This window comes from Mesitornis unicolor, unplaced genomic scaffold (assembly GCF_000695765.1).
Source record: "Mesitornis unicolor isolate BGI_N332 unplaced genomic scaffold, ASM69576v1 scaffold1581, whole genome shotgun sequence".
Classification (NCBI taxonomy): Eukaryota; Metazoa; Chordata; class Aves; order Mesitornithiformes; family Mesitornithidae; genus Mesitornis; species Mesitornis unicolor.
In genome coordinates, this window is record NW_010162926.1 from 26,888 (window position 1) to 46,842 (window position 19,955).

General features: G+C 34.7%; 1 protein-coding gene across 1 annotated transcript in view; it reads left to right on the plus strand.

The window, feature by feature from the left end:
• TMPRSS15 (transmembrane protease, serine 15) overlaps positions 1 to 19,955 on the plus strand; it is a gene marked incomplete at its 5' end in the record, with an annotated part of 43,277 nt that overhangs the window by 21,828 nt on the left and 1,494 nt on the right. Inside the window, 9 exons of the mRNA XM_010193758.1 lie at positions 221 to 352; positions 2,120 to 2,128; positions 2,919 to 3,029; positions 5,681 to 5,813; positions 15,407 to 15,456; positions 15,886 to 16,060; positions 18,001 to 18,182; positions 18,430 to 18,525; positions 19,440 to 19,579. Of these exons, the coding sequence (XP_010192060.1) occupies positions 221 to 352; positions 2,120 to 2,128; positions 2,919 to 3,029; positions 5,681 to 5,813; positions 15,407 to 15,456; positions 15,886 to 16,060; positions 18,001 to 18,182; positions 18,430 to 18,525; positions 19,440 to 19,579 (1,028 nt within the window). The remainder of the gene's footprint in view (positions 1 to 220; positions 353 to 2,119; positions 2,129 to 2,918; positions 3,030 to 5,680; positions 5,814 to 15,406; positions 15,457 to 15,885; positions 16,061 to 18,000; positions 18,183 to 18,429; positions 18,526 to 19,439; positions 19,580 to 19,955) is intronic.

Consider the following 19,955-nt stretch of genomic DNA (forward strand, 5'->3'; position numbering starts at 1 on the left):
ACATGCACAAACAGAAGCATAATCTCTTAACCAAAACTTATTGTTCTATACTTATGTGTCAAATTTGGAGTTGAGCTTTGATCACTGCAGTCTGATAGCAGTCAGGTTTGGGAAAATAGCTGTATTCATGTGGTAACAGTATTTGCTTTTGAAGTCAAAACATTTTGAAATACTTAAGAACAAAATAGCTTTAATATATTCATGTTCTTCTGGAGAATAGCTATCTATACAGGACAAGATCCATTGCCAGATGTCTTCTCTACAACAAACCAGATGACAGTAATCCTCCTTACAGACAAGTCTGCAACAAGGAAGGGATTTCTTGCAAACTTTACTACTGGCTACCATCTAGGTAAGCATATGAACCCTTGTATTTCAGAGGTTATACCACTGGTCAAATAAATCTCAGAAAAAGTGGAGAGTGGAAGGTGACTCTCAGCCCTTAAAAAGTCTAGCTGTTACCCATCTGTACTTTATGTTTTCTAGCATGAAAAGTGATGTTTTTGTTGCTTTAGTGTAATTGGACTAATATCTGTATCACCCGCAACTCTGTGTGATATTATGCTACAAATTGACTCAGTATTTTGACCGAAAACCATTCAAATATTAAGAGGGCAAATAAGAACTATTCCCTATAAGAGCCACAGAAAAGAACATTGAGGATGTCATTAATGTGTGTTTAAATGTATTTGTAAAATATTTGTAATCAATCACATCCAATAGAAGAGAAAAATGTATATGGTAATTCTGATTTATATTTGCAATATGATACTTCTTGCATCTTTAAAAATCTGTGAATTCAGCATGTGAAAGATCTGGAAAAGATTAGTCTTTTAAATAGTTGGACAGCAGTGATTCTGGTCACAGCCAGTCTCCTTCTGAAAAGACCCTGGTTTTGCTGAGGACTGCAATTATACTTGTTACTCATTTAAGTAATTCAACAATCAGCTCTCCAAAAACAGAGAAAATGGAGCCAAATGCTCAAGTATGTGGAACAGCAATGTGCTTACCAGGACAAATACTCACACTAACTCGAGGCCAAATCTTAATGTAATTAATTAGAGGCTTTGTATTACTTCTGTGGAAGTCTGACAGCAGGAAAAAAAAAAAAAAGAGAGAGCGATAAAGAAAAAGCAGTATGTATTCAGAGATGTGTGAAGCATTATTCATATGCAAGAACAGAAAGGCAACAAGAATCTATAATCTTTCACTTACTTTAAATATCATAAAAGGCAAGTGTCTCCCAGCATCTTTATCTAGCTGCAGCTTTTTTATAGATTAACAGTAATGATAATAATATTAATATTCTTAATCTGTAAAAAATTTTCAACTATCAATTTATCTTTGTAAAATCAATTTCCTTTAGTCCCCTTGTGCAAACCTGAGAGGTAGGTTTATATGGACATATGACCATTTTGCTACTTCTTGTTCTGACTTCTCTATCAGATTTGTTCAGTTCAACAACACTATGTCTTTTTTTCAGCTGGTTCAGCACCAGCTTTGCCCATAAGGTTTTGTAAAATAAAAATAAAGCTTAGCAAGGCAGAGTTCTCACAGTGGCCATTGCCAGTTCTGTTAAATATATTAAAAATTTTCCAACTGCAAAAATATTATGCTTATCCATGATCTTTGCAGCCAAAGGACAGAGACTAATATCATTAGCATGCAGACTCAAAGATAAAAGGATTATAAGTAAATTAATTTTACAAGAAAAGCAGATTTTTTCCTTTGCATTTTGTTTTTCCATATAATATTGAGTTTTTTAAAATGAAGCATAATTTGAGAAGAAATACTTCTTGACAGTATGCAATATAATGAGAACTAAGCTTTATGTAAAATCTGGCATCAGTTATGGCTACTGAATGTGTGAAAATCTGCTTCAGACCTTTTGTAAACTGCATTCTTTTGCTTCTGTATTGTACAACAGTACATAATGACTGATCATTTTATATGAATATTAAAAATTCAGAAGAAAAGTAATTATCTTGCCTTAAATAAGACTTCTAGATAATTAAATCTTGTAGTCAGTAAATCTAGGAAGGTAAAATAAAGAAAACAGTTTTTCAATTGAATTCATAGAATCATAGTCATAGAATATCAGGTTGTAAGGGACCACAAGGATCACCTAGTCCAACCTCTCAAGGTAAAAGTATAGTTTAAATGAGTTGAGTCAGCACCCTGTCAAGCTGACTCTTAAAACTGACCAGTGTAGGGGAATTTACCACTTCCTCTGTGAGATTATTCCAATGTCTGATTGATCTCATCATTAAAAAAGTTCTTCTGAAGTTCAGTCCAGAAAGCTGGACTGTATATTTCCTGTAAATATATTGAATGTTGCCATTAAAATTACCTTTTGGCCATGGAAAGAATTACAATTTTATAGCATAATCCTACTTTTGCAAATGCTTTCCTCATTCATTTCTGTTACTTTTGTCTCTTCCGTCTTCTTTTCCTTCTCAGACAGGTTTCAAAAGGAGATTCTTGGCTTTCAATGCCTCTATACTTGTATGTTTGCCCTGACTTACTTTAGGGTCTCTAAACTTCTCTGAAAGTGCTGAACATCTGGAACTTGAAATCTTTAGTCACTTTTGACAGGATTTCAGAAGGATTTGACTTTTCTCATCCCTCCCAATTTTATTACATGTAATAGACGAACACTAGTAACTGAGCAATGCTAACTATAGTAGAAACTACAAGTTTATACTACAATAGATTTTATTCTTAATTAGCTTCTATTTGTCTAAAATTAGTCTATATTTTGAAAAAGAGATGGAGAGGACATGAAAGGAAAGAAAAGGAAGTCAAAGATTCTGTGTACTATCCACTCCATTTTTCTTTCAGATGAACTGTATGCTCTCCAGTGAATATCAGCCTTCCTCATAATTACAGATAAATTTTCCTTTCCTGTTTTCCTTCAGGAGCTTGTGCAATTGATGAGCATCAGTGTGGTAGTGGGCAGTGTATACCATTGCATAACCTTTGTGACAATCTACCTCAGTGTGAAGATGGCTCAGATGAAGCAAAGTGTGGTAAGGCTTACTTCATACAAAGAAAAGGAATGCCTGCATATTTTATAGGAATTTCATGGAAAACAGTCACAGAACCTCAGCTAGCATAAACTACTGCAGCTGTATGAAGGACGTGTCAATTTACATAGTAGTATCTCATAGAGTTTGTCAGTGCCAAAAAAACAAAGTAACTTTTCTGAGATAGTGAATGTAGGCTGGTGGAGATCTCTGAGAAAGGTAGGAAGTTCCTCAGTGCTTAAAACTGTGGCTGCTTATAATGGTCTCAAAATTAAATGAAACTTTATTGCACATTTGGGTTTTTTTTCTGTATCCGTTTTGTATCCCTGAATTCTATCACTTTTTACTGTAATTAATTTGAGATTCAGAGGAGTATAAATTCTTCAGTGTAGGGTAGGCAATAAGAATTTTCTTGATGGAAATTCCCAGATAGTCTTGTAGGTGTGAAGCGAAACTGCAGCATGTGGCTCCCTCCGATCTGCCTGGACTCCATCTTGTGGTGGCATTGCTATAAGGTGATGGGATGGCACAGCACCCATTGCTCATAGTGGACGTGCACATTCCTACAAGGAGACGACAGATGCTATTACTTAGTCCTCTGGTAAAATGGTTCATTCTAAAATGCAGGTGTACAGTATATGGCTTCATCTCACATAACATTGAAATAGCATTCTGTAAACAATAATTTAAATGTAAAACTGATGTTAAATTCATGTTGAGCCTAGCATAGAAATTAAATTGCTGTTTCTGACAAAGAAGTGTTCTGACAGTCTATGATGGAGCAGTAATTGCAGAGTTAAAAGCAGGCTTATAAGCTTAGTACAATGTCATTTTCTTTTGTTTTAGAGGACTGCTAGGGATCAGATATGTTCTTTGATGTGTGCTGACAGTTCTCATTCATTTCCACATCTTTTACACACACACACACACACACACACACACATATATATGGCATAAATTAATATATGTATACATCATATATGCCCAAAGACACAAATTCTTTGTATTAATGCAATTAGTTATTTTATTGCAAACATGTTCTTCCTTTAAAACACCCAGAATAAAATTCATTACAGCTTCTTCTTAAGCAAAGAGGACTTGATTTTTTTCCCAACCATTGCTAAAGAAGATCTGAACAAGGTAACCATCACCTATGTTAACATGATGTACATTTTCTGAAAGATTTATTTTGCCACAGGTTGTCTAGCGCTTCATAACAAATTGCTTTACATTAAAGGAGTGGGAGAGTCATTTCCAAAAAAACATTTAATCCAAACATTAGCTGAATCAATCTAAGCCTTAAAATAAAATAAAAATTAAATTAGACATCCTCACATGGAGTCTTTTCAGTGTCCGAAAGTCTTGCTCATTTTCCTAAAACCAATTTCAGTTTCTTATCAGAAGTGGCAATTTGAACTAGACAAACTGTCATTTTCAAATACTCCAACTTCTGAAACTTCCCAGGGACTAAAAAGAAAAGGCATAGGATACCTCCTTCTTTGCAGAATTCTAAATTATATTTCATTTCAATTAAGCAGTTGTTGAGTGTTCAGTGACTCTCTCGTTCCTTAACAAACAATGTATTTGGAGAAGATCATGGATCTGATGAGGAGAAAAGAAAAATAATTATAGTTCAACTAGAAGGGAGGAGAGTTGTCAGAAGTATTTTGGAGAAGTCTCTCAGTGCAAGCGATTCTGAGATTTTTCAAGACTGCTTGAAAATTTCTCATAATTGAGGTTTTCCATTAATTAATCACTGTATATCACTTCTTTCACTCTTGCACTCAGAGTGTCAAAGAGATATTCCTAAAAATCTATTTTTTTCAACTATAATAGATACACTTTATTTATTTTGGTGGATAAAAATGTTTTCTGGACAGTTAAGATTAAAAAAAAGTAATTTGGTAACCAATACATTTCAAATGCATTGTGTGCTTTTCCCCACTTCATGCTGTCAATAGCAGTCATTTGCCTGAAATGCAGCTGTAGCTCCTGACACATCTATGGGATTCTGTTGACCTTCTTAAACTGTATGGTCCAACTTCCTTAGTCATGCTGATAGCATGAGATTTTTCACCAAATAGTTAATGAGTTTCTGAATTTTGTTCTGAATATTTTGTTTTGGAAAATGTTTTCTATAAGAAGATTGATTTTCGGGGAGCTTTATTATTTGTGTGTGTGTTTTAATTAAAGCTGCAATGAAAACAGTGAAAATTCTCATAGCAATTGGAACTGGCAGATCCATTTTTAGTGTCAGCTCTGGTTTTAACCTTATTTCCAATCAGTGTTACTGAGAATCTGTAGCTAAAGCTTCACATAGTATCTGGAAATTATATAATGCTGTCTAAGAAAAAACATCCGTTAGAGTTGATGGAAAATGTAATGTTTATTGTCTATTTGTGAGACATTTGAAAAATACAAGGTATGACATTCTCCTGTGGCAGAAACATAGGAGTTAACAGTAACATTTCCTTCCTATGGGAACACAACATCCTGGAGATGCTGGGTTTATTACCACTGTAATATATTTTAACTTTTTTTTTCATTCTTTGCTGGAAATAATAAATCTGTTTATATTACATTTCTCTTTGCCTGGGGTAGAGGAAGATGGTTTACCTCCTACCTAAAATGCTTATCTTCATTTTGGGCTACAGTGAGACTGCTTAATGGCTCTCTAAGCACCGAAGGGCTGGTACAGGCCAAGATTGGGAAGACGTGGCACCTGACATGTGCAGATGATTGGAATGAACAGATTTCAGACAGTGTTTGTCAGCTGCTGGGGTTAGGGTGAGTGAAAAATGTCCACTGTTCTTGTAATTTTTTTGTAGGTTTGTTGGGTCTGTATATTGGTGTTTTCCTCATCATTTTACTGATGTCTTTACCATCCAAAAAAAAAAGGGCAGATGTATTTTTCTGTGACTAGTGAAGCGCTTGGTGTGCCAACAAATTTGTAAATCTTGCAAAACCTGATTTGATGGCATTCATTACAGGGTTGATAACTGAAGATGGCAGATTAGGCATGAGAATTCATATTGGAGAACACTGGGACACTAATCTGGAGGTATTAGCCTTTTATCATTCTATGTCATCATTTATGTCTTCACTTTCTGAGGATCAGGAGTGAAGCTGGAGCAAACAGCAGCCTTGGCTGCTCTGCTAATGTTCATTTCAAGTAAATTCAAGATAATCACTTGGATATTCTGCTGTTGGGCTCCCAATAAATTTCGTGCCTATCATTAGACCTGAGCTGTGTGGAAATGAAACTGAATTTCTCTTGAGGTACACTTAGAGAGGGGAGGGAGGAGGGACATATTTCTGAAAAAACAGATTTTATTCAGTCAGTGTTCAGCAGAATTTCCAGGGAAAAGGTGGGCTGAGTGCAGAAGTGCTGTATTTTTCAATTTATGATAAAATTTATGTCCTAAGTTTTGGCCTTACTTACACCGTATGCAACTTCACTGCTTGCCATCCACTGAGTAATAAATAGCCACAGTGCTGAGGTTTTTAGGGAATGTCATTCATTCAGGTGATAATCAAATTAAATTTTAAGCTTGTAATAAATTATGTTGGTCTCTGACCAAAGTAGGATGCCTGTAATTGCCCTTCTGAGAAATTAATTGTTGAAATCACAGTTAGGAGGACTTAAAAAAATATCCAAGTGTTCTTTGAAAATATTTTTAACGATTGGATAAATTTTTTTACTTTTTTCCCTTTGGGTAGGTACTGCATTTACATAAATATCAGATACCTGCATGAACAAATCATTATTCTAATTAATGTATATATTTATCCCATTTACAAATGCATATAAGAACATATAAACTATGACTAAATGTTATTCTAGTCAAATACCTTGTCCTCTACAGTGGCCAGTAGTCATCTTCCTCTGATTGTTTATCCCACTTCCCTGTCTCCTTTCCCTCTATAAATTCTGGATATTAGTAATTTTGTGGTCTATTGGTTTAATTTACATTTTTATATTTGATAGGCTCCAGTGAACTTTGTCTTCCATGGCACTTTCTATTAACTTCTAAAAATTACTTATGCTGTTGTCTCCATAACATTCTGTGGCAATACGTTTCAGTTTGTCTCTATAAACTAGTCAGATATACTAGTTTAAAAAAGTCCTATTAAGTTTCTTAGTTACTTCTTTTTGGCTGCAGTTTATTATATATTCCCATTGTCAAGAAAAAGTATTTTTAAACCTAAGTTGCATCACATTCTCAGATCCTGGGTGCTAGTGCTATTACTGATCCTAAAAAATAGGATAAAATTCTTGATAATTTACGTATATGTAACTCCTGTAAGCATCATGCTATTTCAGTCTTTCATATTAGTTCTGTCTTTCATGAATTCCCTTGTAGCAGCATATTTGTTACCAAATGGCACCATATATGTTACTAAATGGATGTTTGTCATAACAGGTCTTGAGTAGGCTATAGCTTATGCTTCTATACTGAATAATTACCTAGAATCATGCCTTATTAGAGAAACAGGTTAAGGTTCATCTAAGACAATCTCTTTTTACTGCTAATTGCTTACATATATGCTAGTCTCATTTACTGTTTAATTTATGAAAAGAACTGAAATTATAGGAGTCCTGTAGCGTACCCTGATTATTCATGTAGCTGAGCTTGAAAGTGCAATGTTACACAGTTTCTAATAAATCACACATGTGAATCCTTTTGCTCCATTTTTCAAATATGTGACTGTCGCATTTGCGAAATGTGCCAAACAGGAAGCAAATCTGGAGGCACGTCTATATGTTCATCTACAAAATATAGCTTAGGCAAATCACTCACACATATCTTTAATGAGTCTGGAGTGCAAGGTGCATAATTTTATGCTCTTGAGAAACCTGAACAAGATTCTTTGCTCAGTTTGTCTTTGTAACTGTGTGCAACTGACAACACTGTTAAAATCTGAGTACTGTTAGCATTGCTTTTCCTTGACCCAACGAAATCATACATTGAGCATTTCACCACCATACTGGTCTTGTGTGAAACATTCTTGTTTCTCTGGGACCAGAACCATCTGGGTCTTTACTGAATTGTACCCAGGAATGGAGATAGATCTTGCAGTTTTGTCAACCCCAAATGTCCAACAAGGATTGAGAGTTTAGGACTTGCTCTCAGCTCTGAAGTCTATTTTCTTCATGAGCTCACAAATTCTTGAGAAGGAAATGAGTTAATCCGAATACAATGTCTTGTTTGAGATTTCCAGGTTAATTAGGTTTTTACCCTCCCCACTTATGAATGGTCAGTATTGGCTACATGCCTAGATCCTTGAGACACCTCAGAAAGTCCTGTCTTTCACTGTCACCAGGTACTCCAGTGTGCTGAGAATATACTGCCTGAAAGGGGTAAAATGATCCCCTAAGATTTATGCACAAAAGAAAAATATTCTGATGGATAAATTAGGATAATAGATAGACAGCATGATTTTATTGTGCTGCAGAGCCAATGAGAGTAATGTGGTGGACATAGGAAAGAACCTTATTCTCAGTGTGTTCGGGTTGTGTTTGCAACACTGAGGACCAGAATTAAGACAGTCCAAATAATTTGGTGATAGGATTAATTTCATCTAATAATGTGCACTTTGACCTGAAAGCCACAGGAGAAGTCTCAATGACTTTTTTGGGATTTGTAGGTCCCAGCTTCACTTGGGATAGGACTCTGCTATTAAGCTTAAAGGCTTAAACCCATTGCTTAAGAAACTTCATTTCAAATCTAAAAAGTTTAGAGAGGTTGCTTTTATTTATTGTTTGCACATTTTCATATAAAGAATTGTGTACATGCAACCATTAGAAAACAACAGGTCTTCATATGAATCTGCATGTGAAAAAAGCTTTATTATGCCCAGAAAGTGTTTGCTATTTGTAATTTGCTATTATTCTTCATTGTTTGTTTTTCTGTCAGAAAATCAACAGATGAAACAGAAACAGTGCCCTATGACTTACACACAAATTAAACTGCAAACATCCCACAACCTGAGAACTAAACAACGAGTTACAAAATGTGTGAAAATATTGTCTTCAAATAAGAAATGTGCTGGGTTTTTTTTTTAAACAGGGAAAAGTATTGTAGCTCTCACACTGCACTTCTATCCTTATTTCAATTTCTTTTTTCAGCATGGTACCACTTCATCTGAATCTTTTCCAATATTTACTACTGTTTATTGTTACTGAGCACATCTGAGACATAGCTAAAGACTGAAATGACAGTGATCCATACAGTATTTAGGTACCTGAGGACAAATAATATATAAGGAATTTACTGCACAGATATCTCTGTAGATCAGTGTGTAAGAAACATCTAAGACTATTCTCTAAATTTTCTGTAAGTTTTGTCTAGTGAGCCTGTTGAATGGAATGAGGGCTACTTAACACCTTGGTTAGCTTCTTAAAGGCCATTTTTGTCACAACGTGCAAGATTTCTGAAAGATCATTTTAATTAAGAGAAATTAAAGAGCTGTGACACTATATTTCTGGACCTGCAGAACAAACTATGTTATTGCTACTAAACTGAATATCTCCAGGAAAAGTGCATGATTTCTTATACTTACAGAAATACTTAACCCTCATCATTTACCAATAAATTAATGAAAAGAGTAGCGGATTTATTTTTATGATCACTCATAAAGCTTAGCGATTTCCAATTTTGTGTACTTCAGCTTACTAAGAAACCAAATTAAATCATCAAAGGTTTTCTCAAAAAAGGGCTTAGATTTTATTTCAAAAAGCTGGGGAAGCTTAATAAAGTTCCTGTGGTTACAGAGAAGCTCAGAGAAGTTCAAATTGTAATTCAGAAAATTCAGCATTTATTAAAAAAAAAAAGGCAAAAAAAAAAAAGAAAAAAAATTACAGGGTCCGTTACAATAATCTAGTAAAACACACGTGCTTTGAATTGAAGTTTCCTGGTATAATATGCCATGGAAATGGAAAACATAAGCCAGTAATACTCATAAATGTACATACTCTCAGCTTTTCCTGGTAGCATGTTAACTTTACATTGGTAAAAACTCCTGCTCACTAACCTTCTCAAGAAATAACTTAGTGCATTTTACACACAGTTGCACTTATCATAACTCAGTGATTAGACTGGTCTCATTGAAGTTTCTTGTAATAGAATTTGACCTTACCTACCTAGGTTGGCACTCCATACTCTCCTGTACTGTCTAAAAGCTCAGGTCAGGGTTCTGGGGGAAATCTTCAAAGTATCTATTAGTATACTAGTGTTTTATATTGGAAAAAATGTCTGTACACTAGGCTGTACATATATCTAGGGATAAAATTAAGTGGGCTTTTCCATTTCCAGGTTGAGAAACACTGGAGTAATTACTTTTTCAGTAGGGAAGGTCATACAGCTTTTCTGTCAGCACAGCAGGGATATTGAATGTCTCCTTTCTCTTATATCTAGTCTTATTCTTTATACACAGCAGATTTGCAGGTGGGTTCTAGACTTCATACTTACCAGGAGAATGAGATTTACTGCACTTGCAGAGAAGAAATTTAATTTCCTTGATGCACAGATGCTCCCTGTGTATTAAACCTGCACAAATGGTTCTCTTCTTGCCGTGAGACATGTAGGGGTAAAGAGTCAGGTGGGAGTAGACTGTTGCCATCCAAAAAAATATGTAATCTGACAACAGCTGCCTTTTCCCCCATGCTTCCTCAGGAGGAATAAATATGTTTCTTAGGCGTACGTTCCAAGCTGGTCATATGCAGTATCACAAAGTATATGATGCAGAATGTGCTATAAAGTAAATCTGGATATGGGTTGTAAGCATGAAAACATTTTATCTCACCAATAGTACACAGAATTCTTGGTGTGCATAAGGCCTTCATTACAAAAATGTGAGTTGAGTACACCCTACTTTTGCGGAACTATCCTGCTTAGTAGCAGACTTGACACATTTGCCTTATTCCACAAGGAGTTATTTTAATTTCAACAGATCTATGATGTGAAACTTAACTTCTAAGGAAGGTAGCATTTATTCCATTAGATACTTCATGATATAAAATATATATATTTCTTCTCTAGGCACAGAAGTATAGTATCAGTGTAATTACCCTTCCTCAATAAAGCAAAACTGCGGCTGAGGGAGCTGGGTCTCTTTAGTTTGCAGAAGAGGAGACTGAGGGGAGACCTCATTCATGTTTATAAATATTTAAAGGGTGAGTGTCACGAGGATGGAGTCAGGCTCTTCTCGGTGACAAACAATGATAGGACAAGAGGTAATGGGCACAAGCTGGAACACAGGAGGTTCCACTTAAATTTGAGAAGAAACTTCTTCTCAGTGAGGGTGACAGAGCACTGGAACAGGCTGCCCAGAGAGGTTGTGGAGTCTCCTTCTCTGGAGACATTCAAAACCCGCCTGGACGCCTTCCTGTACAACCTCATCTAGGTGTTCCTGCTCCGGCAGGGGGATTGGACTAGATGATCTTTTGAGGTCCCTTCCAATCCCTAACGTTCTGTGATTCTGTGATTCTGTGATTCTGTGATATTCCAAGATTCAGCTATTACTGTTCCATTTTGCATACTAAGTTTTAGATCCATATATTTAAGAACTAGTACTGCAAACACTTGGTTGTGTCACAGAAAAGTAGAAATTGACAACTTACTGCTATTAAAATAATTAATTTCTGTCACTTTCAATACTATTATAGCATTAGAAATCTTAGAATAAGATGTGAAAGTAGGTGAGTCGCATTTTAATACATGTGAGTTTCAAGCCTCAAAAATCTCCTGATTAATAGTCATTATTTCAGGAAAAAAATCATGCAGTTTATTCCACCAGTGTAATCATTTCCCAAATATTCCTCCACTAGTTGAACAGAATAAATATCTAAAAACATGCATGTGTGTCTTTCCCTGCCAGGGATGCAAATATGACATCAACTGTGTTATTCACTGGAGATGGCCCATTCGTCAGCATCACCAAAACAGCTAACAACAGTCTAATATTTACAAAAAGGTGGGTGGAGTGAGGAATATTCCTCATACAAAGAATAACTTAAAGTATGGTGGTGATCATTTATACACTAATTTCTAGCTCAAGTTTATCTGGGAGGTAACATGATTCTGTATGATGTCTGGATTTTAAACATATCTAAGTTTTTTCCTCTGTCTATTGCTGAATTCTGTATAACACACTCTCCCCTCTTCCATTTTTGTCCTATTGTAAATTTAAAAGAAGACAGATGCTTGCTACATTTTTAGTTAGCATTCAGGACAATCTTAAATGAAGTCTTTATACATTTACCATGGAAATGATAAATACTGCTATTTTTACAAAACATTTATCTAGAAATCTCGAAATTATGAATATATAGTATAGTAGAAGAATTAAAATGGAGTAGTTATATAATAGCCACCACGCTAGGTTCTCTCTGCAATCAATAGAGAAAATTAAGCACTCTAAATTGCAATCCACCAAGACATCTCTTGAAATATGACGAGTCACACTATAATCCATTCACTTTATTAGTGCAGATTTAGGACTAAGTATGAATCTCTAAGGTAAGCAAACCACAGCCAGGTATCTATATTTAGACAAATTACTCCAACTCAAAAATGACTTCTGGATCTGTTTCCACATTTAGAAGTGAATCATTAGATCATTAGATGATCCTATGAATACATTTGATTATATTCTAATCTTTCTCAGTCCAAGTAACAGCTGAACTGATTCTGAAGGGTCTTACAAACTTCAAGAGTTTCTTGTATTTAAATGAAAATGTAACGTTAGCACAGGATTATGTTCTCAGGGAATTCTGGGATTTACAGTACACCTCCAAAAGGAGAAAGGCTTGCCATAATAAAATAACAAAAATATATAATGACTTCAATTACTCTCTTTCTACTTATAAGAAGGCTTATTATACACGTTTTCCTGGAATCCTACCAAAAGCACGGAGGCAGAAAACTACTAATTGCTAAAATGCTGAAACCATGTTGAGGATGGCAAAAGTCCATGTTCTTTCAGGTTTCCTTTATAAACATACCACACAGTAACAAAGCAGGAGAGAATTCTTAATTTGTTATGCTGTATTTTATCTACAGTAAAAAAAATGATTTTTTTAAAAAGATACATTTTTTGTTCTAATTACACTCTGTAATCCCAAACATTTATCAGTCTCTCTGGTGGTGAAAATATCTTAGACTAATGGAATACCACTGCAAGCTATTTTTTCTTTATTTCTTGAGTGTATGTCTATACCAGCATGGCCACAAGAGATCTTAAAAAGCAGTAGTGATTTAAAGATGTATTCTGTTAACATCTATTAAAAACTAAAACATGATTAATGCAGGAGGAAATGGAATAAGTTCATTCATCTTGTATTTCTGCTACAGTAATAGGTATCTTGTACCATGTTTCATCTGGACAGCTCATAGGAGTCATTTAACATGGTGACACTATTACAGATTTGCATACCTTTTTGTACATATAATGAATAATAGAAAGATCACACAGATTTTATTTAAAAAAAACAAAACAAAACAAAACAAACCTCCACAAAAAAGGACAAATAAAATTCATTAGCTAGTAATCAAATTATAAAACGTATTCCTCACATTGCCTTTGGTCTTTACTCAAGCATAACTACCACTGCAGCAAAGGTGGGACTTGAAAGCTATGGTGGCAGAGACAGCAAAAATGTTCTCTGATGCTCTTAGGTAATGTATTTCTTAGCAGGATAGGTTTGTAAACATGGCAAAATCCTGCCTTTAAGATATATGTGAACGGATTCCAGAGGCATGATTGTTTTCGCAGTGTTAAATGAAGATCATACTCACAGATATCCCAACTACTCCAAATTTTTGTCCAGCATGCTGCTTCATAGAGGATACTCAGAGAGGAACATAGGATGGGTATTCAGCAAATGCAATGCCTCTGTTGCCTTTTGGACTCTACTGGCTGACCAAGAGGCAGTTAAGGACTGGTAAACTGAAGTGCAGACAATGAAGTGGTTTTCATACTGTGAGATAGTTTCAGAAAGAAGAAAAAGCAGAGAACTATGAAGTAATTTCTACTAAAGTGATCAGTAGGTACTGGTGGCAGGACAAAGATCCTTGCTACATGTGACTCGCTGCGTCAATGTAAAAACAATAGAGACAAATCTGATGTTGGATGTTAGTTTGGCTAGTTTATACACCTACCTAAGAGAAAGCACAGGACCAGATAAAGGAGGTAATATACAGTACCACTGACCACCCTTTTAAAGACTATGAAGGGAGCTTAGTCAAGAGTATTTAGTTGCTATGAAGTTTATGCAGAAGATAGTATTGATTTCCTGTGAGTTTATGCATTTCTGGTTGTCCTCCTTGATGCTTGTCTCACTACCAAGGGACACCCTTATAACATCAAGAAAGATTTGAATACAAATTACAGAATTTTGTTTCCACTTTCTAAATAACTTCTAAAATTATGTGTCTATCTTGAAGTGGAAAATGGCTATTTGAGACTATTCAGTGCTACACGTTACAGTTCATACTTGCCCTTCTGGCACCACTAGGCCATTGCAAAAATTCTGGGTGTTGTCATGCACTATTTCCCTCACAACAGATATCAAATTTTAGAGCAAACATAGTGAGGGAAATGTAATACCATATCACTTTTAAAGAATCCTTCCTTTTTCCTAATTAAAAGTGATGTGGAAATGCATACTGTAAACTAGCCATTGGCAGACTTTTTCTTTTCTGATATATTTCTGTGTGTATCAGATTTAAATTGCTAGCACACACACTGTCCCAAGTGCTCAGATTCATTACAAGCTATGAAGATAGTCTTAAAACTGGGTATCAGAAATGCTTGAGTAGTTTTGATCTGTGGTCTTGCTGCCTTTATATCTCTGCTAAATAATTTCTAACCCTGTATATGCAGGTATATATTTTACAGTGCATTATAATCTTAGTAAAAAGATACAGTGATATCAAACTAACCTCTTAAATTCTTTGGTCACACTGATCTCTAGTGGTAAGACATTGAAAACATCTCAAAATCTAGAAAAAAAATACCATATGCTGTTACCATTTTATTGAGAATCTGTCATAGACAGATGACTCATTTCCCTAATAGACATGGGGAGTCTACTTTTATTTCCATAACATACACCGATTAAGTATTCCTTGAAGAGGAATATGTACATTTAATGTTATATATAATATAATGTTGTATATTTATAATTAGACTATCATTACAACATGTATGAAAAAATACTATTTTTTTTATACTGGTAAATTAATGTACTCATATATATAAGTATATATATGCTTATGTACATTTACATATATATGTGTGTATGTGTGTATATTTGACAGTCATTTAGTGTTATCTGGTGTGCAGATACTTGTGATTTAATTGCACTTTCATTCTAGAGAACACTGTTTGAACAACCTGGTGGTTCATCTAGAGTGCAAAATTAAACGTAAGTATACATACTTTGGGAATATTTTGCACAGAAATCAAATTGTTCAGTCCATAAAGCCTAATGTTTATAGTTTGAATTGAAAAGTTAGGGAATGGGCTATAAAACTATACTTATAAAGATATAAACACAGGAAAATTTACAGTCTTCACTTGTTTTTAGAGATAAGTATGCACTAGAGATGAATCTATACTCAGAACACACATATAAAAAATCCAGAAGGTGTGAGAAAAGAACACATCTAAATTGAAGCTATAAAGTTGCATCTTGATTTCTGCTATAAAAATCAAACTTTTTTCCATAGTAATAGTTTTTCTGAATAACAGTTCAGATACTACAAAGCGTATTTTTCCAAGAATATTAGCTAGTCTAATGAAACATATATGCCCCTTTACAAATATTTTATTTTTTAAAAAAATTTTATTTTAGCTTGTGGAAAACATCTGGTAACTCAGAACAACAGAACAAAGATTGTAGGTGGAAGTGATGCCAGAAGAGAGGCTTGGCCTTGGATAGTTTCACTCCATTTTAATTCCAGACCTTTTTGTGGAGCTTCCATTGTCAGTGATGAATGGCTGGTGACAGCAGCACACTGTGTATATGGGTAAGTTTCACTGGACTCAGAAGCCAACACCTTCTGATACTCCCACAACACACAAGTATACAACTGGTGGATAGTTGTCAGTAAAAAATGGATTGAAGTATGACCTGAGCCATCGATCAGTCCTGCATAAAGAAAAACACACTTTCAAAGATCATACTGAAATCACTGGGGAGCAGCAGTCTTTAGAGGGTTTCTAGATGTTTACTTTAGAATGAAATTGATATAAATTCACAAGTGACTCCTTCTCTGCACTGACTCCAGGGCATCTTTCCAACTAGCTGAGATGGCCATATGACATCTATGCCATGTCTTTTCTTTTTTGTATTTTAATGATGATGAAACACTTGGTTTATGTGCAGGTTCACTAAAAAGGCACCAGATTATGAATAATTTGTGACACTGATATAAAAAATTAACAACTAGCTCGCTGTTTTAATTATTGTGTTTTGAATCACTATTAGGCTCAGCTAAAGGCTCATTTTACTTCCTGATAAGCCCTCAGTCCCTACTTTAAATTAAGAATCATGGAAAGTAAGCAGCATTTTCTGAACAGTGAAGGATTGCACTACAAAGATCTGGTATTAATACTTAGCATTTGCACCTAACACGTAAGTAATGGGGGCCTCCATTAATTAGTTGAATCTCTGCTAATGGTATAAAGGATGACATCATACCTCATACACGTAAACTCAGTGTTGCCTGTTCCTCTTGTATATTATCATAGATTGATCAAGACTTATTGTGCATCATTTGAATGAATCTCAATTTATGTGCATTGTTTTATGTGCATTGAATATCCTCTAGATGGTGTTAGTTATACCATTCAAAGAAGCGATGCATATTTAAATATTTTAGGAAATATTTAAATATAGGTTTGCTTCTTTAACATCTATAATAAAAACAAGTGCTGTAAAAGACACCTAGAAACTGAAATGGTGAAAGAAAGAAACATGAATATGCAAAATTACAGTAGAGCTTTCATTATAAGTAGTTAAGTAGTAAGGCAGTGGTAATTATACCAATATAGTAGTGCTGCCTCATTGCACGACAGGAGCTGTATTCCACACAAAGACACTAAAATGAGAAGGATCAAGCCCTCTTAGTTTTCACACAATAAATTCACACCTGTCTTGGTACTTCCTTGTCACTTATATCACCTTTCTACTTTCACTTAAATCTCATTTTATCATCTTGACTTTGCTGGAATTTTCCTAAGTAGGATCTGCAAGTTTCGCACCTTAATTTTGAACATTTAACTTCAATGCTCCTAGTTTAGAACAAGATAACCTCTTGATGTCAAAGCAAAAGATCAGCAGAAATCAATTCAGTGCAACAATTAGTCTGAAAATATATTTTTTAAACTGTGAACTGGTTGATTAAAAAATAGAAAATAATTAAGTTCTCTAACTTAAATACAGCCTCAAACCAGCATGCATAGCTCAGCAAAAAATGCTTATGATATCGTATTTTGTCTTAGCATACTTTTTTGATTTAAATTAAAAAAATTAGAGACGAATTTTCTGAGTCTATGAGCTGCAGTGTTTCCAATGAAATTTTTACCTATTATTCGTTAGATAGTCCATAATAATTTTCTAACGGGGACCAATATTAATTGCCTGGTGAGCAGTCAGCAGTATTCTTCACAGTGTTTAAAAAGCCACAGTAATTTAGTTAATGTCTTTTCCTCCTCTACACTGTCTGATTAATTATTTGTCAATAATGCATTATAAGCTTAACATTAAAAATCAACCACATATTTCTGCAGTGTGGATGTTTAAGATAGTATTACTATCACAGAACTGTAAGCACATCCACTACATTCTATTTATTTTGACAAAATGTGCAAATGCTATGAATTACCATGAAGTTATTTTACCTAACATATTTTTCAAAACTTTCATTAATCATTCATAATTGTGGATATTCCTTGCAACTTCTAGGAGACAATTAAAACCATCTCAATGGAAAGCAGTTCTTGGCTTGTATGACCAATCAGATATGACACAGCCTTCAACAGTAGTACGAAACATTGATCAAATAGTTATAAATCCTCATTATATGAAGCATAAAAAAGATGGTGATATTGCTCTCATGCACCTTCAATACCATGTGCAATATACAGGTAAGTTGTTTTTGTCCTATAAAACAGATTTACTCTATGATGCAAAACTCTAACTGTGCTAAGTACATGAGGGTGATGGGGTGGCTATACATTTTTTACAACCTCATCATTCTGGAGTTAGTTCAGTACTTCCTGGATATCTTTCCCAAAAAGTGGGTTTGAATTACTGAATATTTTCTTATGTGACTTCATAAAAACCTGAATACAGGGAAGAAGTTGAAAGTTATTGCTTGTTTCTCATTCACAGATTACATACAACCTATCTGCTTACCAGAAAAAAATCAACAGTTTTTACCAGGAATTAACTGCTCCATTGCTGGCTGGGGTAGTATTTTGAATGAAGGTGGGTCAACTGCTTGGAAAATTATGATAGGCATGAAGCCATGAGGGAAAGCTTGCTCCCGATTCCACAGCAGTTTCAAAGGTTAAATAGTTTAGAGAGGTACTCCTCCATATGAAAATCTGGGAACCATCTCCCTCCACTCTTCCTTCTCTGAAGCAAAATAATAGAGATCTATTTATTACCAAAAAAATACATATCTAAGAACATTAAATAGTGAAAAAAACTTCATCCCCTTAGAAGTTATGATGACTACTTTTCTCAATATGAAATATGTACATCTTATTTCCAGATATTGGGGAGGAGAGGAAGATTAGTCTTTCTGACAATGTGCAAATTATTTTTCCCATAAGTCAAGCATACTAACTGCAGTACGAAATGTATATTCTGTTTGTATATCACATGCTCCAGACTTGGAGCCTCTGTGAAATAATAAAGATGCCATTTCACTTCCACAGTTGCTTGTACACATTTGCTTCTACATTTTCAGAATAAAATTGCATTTAAAATTTTGGGTAGGAATTAGTAACAGAAATTTTTATAAAAACTTGAAATAGTCAATCAAAGTTACATAATGAATAGTGAGGAAACATTGGAGAATTCAAGCTCCTAAGCCCTTAATTATCCCTTAGATCTCCCCACAGTGAGTTCATAGTCATTGATTTTAGTAATCTTGATTTAATTATAACCAAATTCAGTCCCATTACACAAATGAGCAACAAGATTCAGTTAATGAGCACCATTTAATCAGTGATTGTGTTACAGGGCTATAAGCCTGAATAATACAGCAGCGAGGCAGGGCTTCCTGCTGCTCGGTAGTGTGCCCAGCATGCTGGAATAGGAACGAAATCATTGCTGTTCCAAGCGCGATACATGTATTTATTAGAGTGGGTAAACATATTTTGTATTTTCATCAGGTCCCACTTCATATATATTGCAAGAAGCAGAAGTTCCTCTCATTTCAAATGAAAAATGCCAACAACAGATGCCAGAATATAGTATTACTGAGAATATGATGTGTGCAGGATATGACATAGGAGGAATAGATTCCTGTCAGGTAAATACAAGTGACTCATTTCCACTGCTAGCATACACATCTAATTACTGAATAAAATGCTCTCTCTGATCCTCCAATCATTAAAACCAAGACAATTAATGCCCTGTCCATTAATGTAATTTCTAATCACAGTATTTTGCCCTTTTAATACTTCATCAGGATAGAAGCTGAAAAGATAAAAACCTACTTTGTATCATCTTGACATATACAACCATGAAGGGAGATAAATATGAGGACTGGAATTTTTCTGCACTAAGCTTTGAATAATTACTGCTGAGTAATTTCACAAAAGAAAGAGGGATATGCTTAGGAAAAAGCAGAATACAGAAAAATAAATACCAAATAGATTGAAGTCTCAGAAATGCTTCATGCAGGG